The 10,372-nt window shown below is 39.7% G+C and overlaps 1 protein-coding gene across 4 annotated transcripts; it reads right to left on the bottom strand.

The window, feature by feature from the left end:
• Positions 1 to 434: 434 nt before the first annotated feature.
• On the bottom strand, positions 435 to 10,017 carry ENPP5 (ectonucleotide pyrophosphatase/phosphodiesterase family member 5). 4 transcript variants are annotated; one of them, XM_063666247.1, is made up of 5 exons: positions 9,844 to 10,017; positions 8,945 to 9,006; positions 6,338 to 7,201; positions 4,295 to 4,471; positions 435 to 1,794 (listed from the first exon to the last, which is right to left on the bottom strand). In XM_063666247.1, exons 3-5 carry the CDS (start codon positions 7,164 to 7,166, stop codon positions 1,367 to 1,369), a joined length of 1,434 nt encoding a protein of 477 aa, XP_063522317.1. In that variant the 5' UTR covers positions 7,167 to 7,201; positions 8,945 to 9,006; positions 9,844 to 10,017; the 3' UTR covers positions 435 to 1,366. The 4 variants fall into 4 exon arrangements, with proteins under 4 accessions (XP_063522317.1, XP_054349561.1, XP_054349562.1 ...); XM_054493586.2 differs by having other exon boundaries at positions 9,704 to 10,017; XM_054493587.2 differs by lacking the exon at positions 8,945 to 9,006 and having other exon boundaries at positions 9,704 to 9,958.
• Between the last annotated feature and the right edge of the window lie 355 nt (positions 10,018 to 10,372).

The following is a 10,372-nucleotide window of genomic DNA, read 5'->3' on the forward strand; positions in this document are numbered from 1 at the left end:
GCCTTAGGTTGTTGGAATGAAAAAGACTGAGATGACCAGGCAGGTCAAAAGTACTACCTTGGAAGTAGAAGTCTATTAGTGAACTTGGATTCATCTTTGACTCCACTGAGCACCTGGTAGGCGGGTATTCACATATTTCTTGAAACAGGGCTATATCATCTCGGCTCCCGTGTTTTGATACCTGTTACCACAAAGAGTTATTTTGCTGCTTCTTCTAGTATGCACACTTTACCACTATTCTGGGTGTCTTGTAAACATCTCACATGTGGTCCTAATTTTTTTTTCCAGGCTCCACACAGTTCTTTTCAAGGATTGAGTGGCCAATATTTTACCTAATATGGTTTGTGCTCTTTTGCAACTTTGAATCTTCAAATGCTCAAATCTAAAAGATGCTTGTGCTCTGTTATTATGTGCTACCAGAAAGAAAACAAACATTGTTTTATCCAATTTGATTTTAATGTAATTAATAGTGATTTAATTTTCAAAGGAGCAAATAATTACAAACAAGAGAAAACATTGCTGAGATGGTGCCTGGTCGCTTCTATTCGGGCCATTGCTGAACTATATAGAAAAAAAGTATATTCATGGTATCTTCATTATTATGAAAATCACAGTAATATGACTCATCAGGAAATCACAATAATTTTATGACAGAAAGAATATATTTAAAACGAATCTGTCAGTATTTGACTCTCTTTTGAGGGAAAAATAAATGAAAACCATGTTCTCTGGAAAGAAATAAGACATGAAATGCCCACAGTTGCATTCTGCTCTTGGGAATACATCTCCAAAATTCAAGGTTCAAAGGTTATCACATTTGATTTTCAACACTTATCACTTTCTTCTTCTCTCAATTTATGGAGATAGATTTCTACATTCAGTATTCGGGATTATTAGAAATTTCCTTCAGTTTGAACAATGAGTAACAAGTATTCTGTGACATGGGTGCAAAAAGTTGTCATTTTCAATCAAGTTATAAGACATAACTGTCCATAAAGTGCATTCAAATTAAAGTACCCATCAGGAGAGAAATTTAAAGTGCAATATATAAGGTACTTTACATAGTGCAAAGTTGCTAAATATATACATTATATGTGCCAAGTCCAAATAAAGCAGGATCTTATCTATCCCTATGCTACAGTGAACAATGGAGACATACTTTCACATCTTTATTCCTTTGCAGGTGTAAGTATTTTGGTCCCTGTGTGTGTGTGTGTGTGTGTGTGTGTGTGTGTGTACCTAAATATGTAACTGCTTAATGGTTTCTGCAAATGTCTGGAACTGGTTTCCCAGAATTTGAAACCTTTAAACACTGATATAATTATGGAATCTCCACTTCAATATACAAATCCACTTCAAAGTAACATTAGGCTTGTAATAATGGTTGAGCTATTTCAGCATGCATATCTTGTAAGGCAGGTATTTGACTGTGAATTAAATGTTTAATGAAAATTACAAAAAATACAATCACTATAATGCTGCCAAGAGAGACCCCTATGAAATAAGGGTATGACCCCTCTTGGTCATATTCTGCTGGTTTAACACTACCAGGGAGGAGTATAGTACTCTGTGTATAAGGGACCACCCTTGGCATTGCTGAATTGAGCAGATCCTGGACATTCCAGAATGATCCATTGTGTGGCATGGTGGTGATATTGAGGAGGTGACATAGTAGTGGGTACAAATCTGTGGAGTTCATGGCTTCTTTTGAGAAATTCTTTCTGAAGGCAGGACCATGGGCTAAAAATATTGGATGCATTTCTGCTAACGCATTATCATAACCGTGGTTGCCTACTGTAAAGAGAAAATATGTGAAAAAGTTAGCCAACTATGCATTAAAATGGACATAATTGTTGCATGGTCAAATTCTGAACTTAAATGCACATCTTATCTAGTTTGACTGTAAACATAAAATAATCTTTGACAAACAATCTCTGCTGTTGTCCACATCACAATTCTCTTCAGGAAATGAAGAGTCAAATGGTTGTGAATCTTTCTTACAGGCCAACAGTGGCTTAAACAGCAGGGGAAAAAGGGTAAAGAACAAAGCAGAGCCAAGTTAGGGAAAAATTAGAGTGTTTTTTTGTTTGTTTGTTTTGTTTTGTTTTTGTTTTTTACTAGTGGCAAAGTAATATTCAGCAAATACTTATTGGGTACCTACTATGTTCCAATTATTGTTCTAAAGATAAAGAGATAAAGGTGCCCTTAGTCTTAATCTGAAGCCAATAAACTCATAGTTACCAATAAAAGGGAAAATACAATACATAAAGAAAAACAAAAGAAACCATAAAAATCAAACCTGTACTTACAGCTATAATCTACTACTAAAAAACAAAGGTCAGATTGGAGGAGAGTAAGAAACTCCTGATTTTGGTGGCTGTAATCAGGATCCAACTTAGCATTATGTGTTTTAGTGTGGCTACAAATAAGGTAAAAACTTGGGGGTCTTCTGACATATGTATCAAGTGACATAAAATGGATACGAAATTGATAATAGCTGGATTTCAAAGGCATGTGTGCCGAGCATGGTATCAAGGTACAAGGCAAAGGAGCTACTGCTGATAAGATGGCACCCAAGGAAAACTGACAGGCTTTATCTTAAAGGTGGCAAGGAGAATGACTAGTAAATCCATCTCTAATACCCATACTTGCTTCAGGGAACTAATCAATAGGAACACTCCCTGCCCCGTCCCCCTCGAAAAAATCCTAAATCAGTTTTTCTAAAAGTCATAAACTGACCCCTAGTAATTTCAAAGTAATTTGAAATCTACCAGGAAAAATGTATCTAAAGAAGTCATTCTGGATGCCATGATTCTTTTAGGTTTATTTAAGTAAAAATAGCACTGAAGTTATGAATCACTAGTAATTATCTGACAGGGTACTGTGCTATTTCATTAATTGATAGTCACACTGGGAATATATCATTATATACTTTGTAATTGACTGGATGATTGCTGTGTTCATTTCTATAAGAAGTTGGGACCTAGACTCTCACTCATGAAGGCAAAGATAATTATCTTATATCACACTTCTTACTAGAAATTCAGACTTAAAATTAAGTCATTGTGACTTACGTAAAAACTTTGCTATGAATAGGGACTTTGTTTTGTAGTGGTTGCCCCAATCATAAATGCTTGATCAAGTAGATGGTATTTATAATGAATGCCTAAGGGCAATGGTTCTCAAACTTTTGTGTGTTTCACCAGGGCCTCACAGTTTCAAATTCAGTAGGTCTGTTTTGGGCCCAATAATTTGCATTTCTAACAAGCTCTCAGCTGATGTGGATGCTGCTGGGCCAGGGAACACACTTTGAGAACCACTGCTTTGGGGCATTAGGGCTTAACTATTCTGGCTTAGGTATACAGTGGTCAATCTTTAATTAATTATTGAATCATTAAACATAATATAAATTGAGCATTATTAAGGTTTTCTATCAAAAATAGAGGTGACCAATCTATTGTGTAACTGTAGTTCAGCAAACCATTTCTAGAGGGCCCTTTGAGTTTATATTAACTTTAAAATACAAATCTTGCCAAAGATAGCAGTCCTGTTTTGAACAAGCCCTCTAACATAAGAGCTACCTGTACAAGATATAAAAATCTGAACATTGATTTATGGATCATTATCTGTACGTAAAAACTGGTGGTTTTTTTTGTTTTTTTTTTTTTGAGACAGTCTTGCTCTGTCGCCCAGGCTGGAGTACAGTGGCACGATCTCGGCTCACTGCAAGCTCCGCCTCCCAGGTTCACCCCATTCTCCTGCCTCAGCCTCCTGAGTAGTTGGGGCTACAGGCGCCCACCACCATGCCCAGCTAATTTTTTGTATTTTTTTAGTAGAGACGGGGTTTCACAGTGTTAGCCAGGATGGTCTCGATCTCCTGACCTCGTGATCCGCCTGCCTCAGCCTCCCAAAGTGCTGGGATTACAGGCGAGAGCCACTGCGCCCAGCCAAAAACTGTTTTAAGAACCAGAAATCATGTATCTGTATACATCTGCCACTATGAGTCACGAACACACTACAATGCCATTGTCAGGCATCTGCTTTTCTTTTAATCAATAAACATGATAGAAACCCAATTCTACCTAAAGGGACATTTTGTATATATCTTTTATATATCAAGGACCAATATCTAAAAAAAGCATTTCTAGATAAGTACTAAAACATTGTAGTTCCCTAACATTCAAGTAACAGACAGTAAAAATATCAATCAATAAACTGCTGTATTATGTATTTAAACTGTTGTATTTTAGCAAAAAGTAATGCAGAATGGAAAGAAATACTGTAACATACTCACACAGAAAGTCATCTGACTTATTCTGTAAAATGTGCCACCCTTCGTCAGCCACTGCTATGATTGGTTGAATTCGACTGTTGTATTTGTAATGCCACCTTTCTGGAATCTCTTCTTTTTTGTAAACAGTAAGATTAGGATGAGCGTGAGTTAGTGCTTCATAGACTTCATCAAATTTACCTAAAGAGAAGGGAGGAGAGGCACTCAGAACAAAATACTCATAGCTACCATCAACCATGGGCAACAGACTTGCTACGGAGGTGAAAAGCCAGAGAGCTGAACATAAGAAAAAATTCTTTTTCCCCTTGGGGAAAACAGTTTTGGGAGGGGAAACTAGGAAATAATCTTCTGTTGTAAGTTCACCTTATAGAATTAAGGAAGGGCATTTTATAGAACCAGAAACCTCTAAAGACTTCGATACACACACATATTAATTAGTGACACTATGTAAAATGTCTAGGGTACTGCAATACCCAAATAAAAATGGCTAGGTTCTGGTAGTTGTGGGTGCAGACACAAAGAATCTCCAGACAAGAAAACATGGTGAGGGGTGGGTGAGGGCTGGGAAAAGAGACTGGAGGTGGAAAGCAGTTTGTAAAATGGAAACATCTGAAAACACTGGAGGTGTTGCCAAAGTACTCCCTATAACTACAAATGCAGTTACCCAGGCACTGTCTTTCATCCTCCTCCTGTTTTTCAAATCCATTGCTGAGGTTGCATCCTTACCTTCCACACCACAACAAGAGGACATCATTCCAATTTTATAAAGGAAATTGAAGGGTTAGTGTAATTTTCTCCCCTTCCCTTTCTTCTTCCCTTCCTCCCTCCCTCCCTCCTCTCTCTTTCGCCCCCTTCTTTTCCCTCCCTCTCTCTCTCTTTCCCCCTCAGTCTCTCTTTTTCTTTCTTTCTTTTCTTTCGACTGTGTCTCCCTGTCGCCCAAGGTGGAGTGCAGTGATATGATCATAGCGCACTGTAACCTGGAATTCCTGGGCTCAAGCAACCCTTCCACCTCAGCCTGGGACACGGGCATGTGTCACCACACCAGGCTATTTTTTTTTCATTTTTTTTTTTTTTTTTAGCAACAGGGTCTTGCTATGTTGCCCAGGCTGGCCTGGAACTCCTGGCCTCACTTGACCCTGCTGCCTTGGCCTCCCAAAGTGCTGAGATTATAGGCTTGAGCAACCACTCCTAGCTAATTTTCTTAAACCAGAAAAAAAGTGCTGTTTGCTGAAAACTGCGTGTGTAAAACACACGCATATTTTAACATTCGCTGTTTCATATGATTCTCCTAATTCCCCTCTGAGGGATGGAATTCTCATTTGTGAAATATTATAGCTTTTCAAAATCTGTTCTCTCATTTGATACCTAAGACCAACCCTGCAAAGTGATAAAATATGTCAAAGAGCATGTCTGAGTCATGTTGTCACTTATTTTGTGACCTCAGGATGTTAAACCTTTTGAGGTCACTTAGCTGTCATTTACTTGTCTTTAAAATGGAGACAATACTGAGGTGACAGGTTTGGTATGAGGATTCCAGGAGAGGTTTGTAAAAAGTTTAAGGTATTGTTATTACTTTCCACACTTATAAGGAAAATAAACCTCAGATTGACCAAAGCTCTTTCTCCTTCTTATCTTCCACAGCTTCCTTGTTAAGCAGGTCCAGATTAGGAACCTATAAAAGGCTTTGGGGCTTCTATGAAATAACTGTACATGTATTCAAGTTTTGTATGTATCTTTCCATCTCAATTTTTCTGAGAAGGGAGGCTATAGCTTTCATAATATTCTATGGTTCCAAAATGGTTAAAACCTACTGCCATACATACATAGAGCACATCAATTTCAGTATTCTAGGAAAAAGGAAAAAAAAATTAGGCTTTGAGAAAAGAGATTTTGTCTTTTCAGAGTCTGAGGATTAAATCCCAGAATATTACCATGACACAGGCAAAGTCTACTTTAAAGGCACAGCAACAGAAATCCCTATTCATTTGATCACATTGGGCAAATGCACATCTAGTCTCAGCTCACCATTCATTCAGTCAGCCTTACCTTCTTTTGGCAAGATGGCTGCTACTGGAGATTGATCAATCAGGGTATAGTGGTCTTTATCCAGGTACTGGTCAAGTTCTATTAACCTTTCCTCAGAGCACTGCGTCATTCCATGATCACTTGTGATGATTAGGTTCAGAGTGTTCCACAATTTCGCCTTTTTTAGCATTTGTATGAGATATCCTAACTTCTTGTCAATATCTGAAATGACAGGCCCCATGAGCGGACTGTCAGGTCCCAAATGGTGCCCCATGTCATCAGGGTCTTCCCAATAGAGAAGACCAAGATTTATGGGCTCTTTTGACGTAAACCATTCAATAATTTTGGCAACTCTATCTTCAAATGAAACTGACTCATTGTAAGGCATGTAATGAGTAGGAAAGCGCTTATGTATTTTTACATCTGTTCCGGGCCACATGGCTGCACCACTAGTATGTCCTGCCCTCTGGTTTGTGATCCATATTGGTGTCGCTTCTTCCCAAAACTTGGAATCATAAATATTCATGTGATCCAAGGAGAAAGATTTGTTCCGAATAGGATCAAACATATCATTTGCAACAATCCCATGATTCTCTGCAAAGAGGCCAGTTACCAAAGTATAATGGTTAGGGTAGGTTTTTGTAATAAAAACATTAGTAACTTGCTTCACATGAACACCATATTTCATAATATAATGAAAATGGGGCGTTGGAACTTTATATAAGTAATCCCAACGGAATCCATCAAAAGAAACTAGTAGAACCTTTTGCTGGTCTGGTTGGAGAGAAAAAGTGGTTGAAAGACTCAGTGCAGCAAGTATGAAGGACACCAAGAGAAATTTTGAAGTCATTTTCAAAGTACTTGATCAGTTCAGTGTAAGATAATCTGTAGAATAAACATATAGAAATTAAAGGCAATAATTTTGTTTTGTATACTTTACCCCAAACTCAGAGTAACAGTGCTTAGCAATCCCAGTTATATTCATAAATCACAGCCTGGAAGAATTATGTCACAGAACTCCATATTAGATAAGAGACCTGGGGCTAAATGAATAATAAAGCTAATAAGTTTAGTTGCATTTAAATGACTTTTTCACTTCTGAGAATTTATCTAAATATCCCTCAAAGGAATTATTTAAATGAGCTCTTCAACAGCATTTTAAAATATGACATCATTTACATAAAACTTTTTAGGAACATTTTCAGTTTGATCCAGACTTTTGACTTCTGGTCAGAAACTTTTTTATAGTCAAATACCTGTGAACATCCTTAACATTATGGCTAGACCAACTATGGTAACTTAGCAACAATGAAGTATCATTAGCAAATCAAATAATGGTGCATATATATATTATATATATATGTATATGCACACTTCTATTTTCAACCCCTATGTTTAGTTCATCACAGACAAAAGAAGTATTACTAAAGAGAGAGGAAAATAGATGAATTTGGTTTCTTGAAGTGAAATAACATTTAGGACATCCAGATATATTTATTGAAAAGTAATCTGCATTAATTTATTAATAATCAAATCATAGCCTTCGTTAAACTAAATAATTAGATTCTAAACTAAATATTAACAGAAATATAATTCTGAAATTTGTTATTGACTTTCCTAATGTTAAAATTTGTCAAAATTTAATCTTATCATTGATAGGTGTAGTAAAAGCACTTCCCTGGTTTAAAGCTCTGGGAATCAAGGTAGTTGGTCTTTTCCCCTAATCTGTGTATATTTCTAAAATACTTTCATTCTATTGGAGAAAGCTAATAAGACGCTGTATGGATAAACAATAGATATGTAAATTTTGTCAGTTTTCATCAGGCGTGCACATCCAGCAGGGATCTTTTGTTCTCTCATTTTTCTACCCATTCCTGCATGAAGGTATTTATAAACCCACCAAAACTTAGATCAAACCACACTTATACAAATAAATCTCTTGAAACTGGCTTTTGATATCTTCCTAAGCTGAAGACTTTTTTTTTTGAGAGGGAGTCTCACTCTGTTGCCCAAGCTGGTGTGCAGTGGCATGATCTCAGCTTACTGCATCTTCCGCCTCCCATGTTCAAGCAATTCTCCTGCCTCAGTCTCCCGAGTAGCTGGGACTACAGGCGCCCGCCACCACACCCGGCTAATTTTTGTATTTTCAGTAGAGACAGGGTTTCGCCATGTTGGCCAGCCTGGTCTCAAAACTGCTGACCTCAGGTGATTCACTCGTCTCGGCCCCTCAAAGTGCTGGGATTACAGGCATGAGCCACCGCAGCCAGCCTGAAGACATTTTTAAACTTCAAAAATATATCCTGTTTCACCTTGGTGTATTATAGGTACAGGTAAATAAAAACTACTTGGCATGGTTGCTTTGCTTTCAGAAGTACAAGGTATATGTACATTGTGGGTATTCGCTGAGGGCAATAAATTCTGTTTTGCTGGTTTTAAACTGTGCTTTCACCATACCTAGACATTTCTTAAACTGAAATTGTTTTAGGTATTGGTCTCAAGATGATAGCTCAAATGTTATATTTAAAAACGGTTTCTTGGATGGCAATACTCTCTCTGATTCTGGAAGGAACATTAAAAACAGTTGCAGCAGGGAATAGCAAATAGGTTACCACAAATATATTTACTCACCTATCTGGCTATGGATGGTAGTTGCTCTCTCTGTCCTTTCTCCCCCTAATTTGCTCTCCCACCTTTTTAAAACAAGGAAGGCTAGTATCAACCAAACGTAATTTAAAGCTAAAAGCAGAGAAAATGAACCACATGGAACACCTCATTTTCATCTATCTTAGCAAATTAATTCGGCACATGTGTAAGCAGGAGAAAACTGCTGTCTTGGGACCAACAAAAGTAAGCAAAGATTAAGTGTTGTCTAAAGCTTAGGAATGTTTGGCAAGAAGACTCAACATCAGATCCATGACACAGAGCAATAAACAGAGGTGGGGGGTGGGGAATTAAAACAATCAGATTTTTTTTTTTTCTTTTTCGTGCACAAAATGCTACACAAAACAGTGGAATCCCTGGATCTGGCTCCAAATCTCATTGAGTACTTTCCAGTTCTTTCTCCCCTCCAACCCTTCCTCCACAAAGAGACTTGGAGATCAGGAAGGAAGGGGCACCGATTAAAGGGAAGAGGGAAAGTGCAGAAGGAGTAGGTTTGTGTAGCTCGGGTAGACGTCAAGGGCGGGGGTGTCCATCTTCTCCACCAGGATTCCATCCTAGCCACCCAGAAGGGTCGCGGCGTAGGTTATGTTCCCAATCCCCAGTCATCCCTCCCACCGAGGCCTGGGCTTCTTAGATGTGCAGTGGCAAGGAGGGGGCGTTGCTTTAGGGACCCAGAGGAGCAGTGTGGGTCCCCGGGAGGGAAGCCACCCACCCCCCTGGACTCACCCTCGCAGCGATCCGTTCAGTCCGTATTAGTTTGGGGCAACGGGAGGGAGGGTCTGGAGGAGACTCCCTCCGGCGCGCCGCGGGTAACTGCGGGAAGGTGACTGGAGGAAAGGGCACCCCCGGAACGCGCAGGAGCTCACCTGCGCTCAACTCTGGAGCGGAGCACCTGACCGCGCCGCTTCCCCGCCCCGCCTCCTGGCTGCTATTGGTTGCTGCAGAGATAGTCACCTCTGCCTGGGTTGCCCCCGAAAGCCAGGCTTCCAGGAGTAGCTGCACGGCCTGTCAATCAGCGGGGGCAGGGGCGGGCGCTGCCTGGGTTTGGAGGGTGGAGGGTGGAGGGTGGAGGGTGGAGGGGGAGGGGACTCCCGGGGGCCGGGACCCAGCTGGGAGGCCGAAGGCGTGGGGTGGCCAATTGCTTGGTCACACACAAAACCTTCCGGCAACGTGCCTTTTCCAGGGGACCAGCTGTGCTGGAGTCAGTGATGCTAAGAGATTGCGTGCCACCCCAATGGTGGGTGTACTCTAACATTCACTGTTTTTTGTTTAAAAGTGACTTGTATTCTCTGATTTCTTATCTCAGGCTTTTTTCCATCCCCCGTCCCCCACCCCCTGCCTTGTCACGAATTGGCGATGGGGCACACCATGGGCTTTGCTCTGAGGAACACCTGC

The sequence above is a fragment of the Pongo pygmaeus genome, chromosome 5 (assembly GCF_028885625.2).
Source record: "Pongo pygmaeus isolate AG05252 chromosome 5, NHGRI_mPonPyg2-v2.0_pri, whole genome shotgun sequence".
Lineage (NCBI taxonomy): Eukaryota > Metazoa > Chordata > Mammalia > Primates > Hominidae > Pongo > Pongo pygmaeus.

What these genes read in the sequence shown, in the direction of transcription:
- ENPP5 (XM_063666247.1), bottom strand. Translation starts at nt 7,166, where the DNA reads ATGACTTCAAAATTTCTCTTGGTGTCCTTCATACTTGCTGCACTGAGT. An exon ending in AGCCATCTTGCCAAAAGAAG is followed by an intron (nt 4,472 to 6,337) that starts GTAAGGCTGACT and finishes CCTTCTCTTTAG; the next exon opens with GTAAATTTGATGAAGTCTAT. An exon ending in TAAGTCAGATGACTTTCTGT is followed by an intron (nt 1,795 to 4,294) that starts GTGAGTATGTTA and finishes TTCTCTTTACAG; the next exon opens with TAGGCAACCACGGTTATGAT.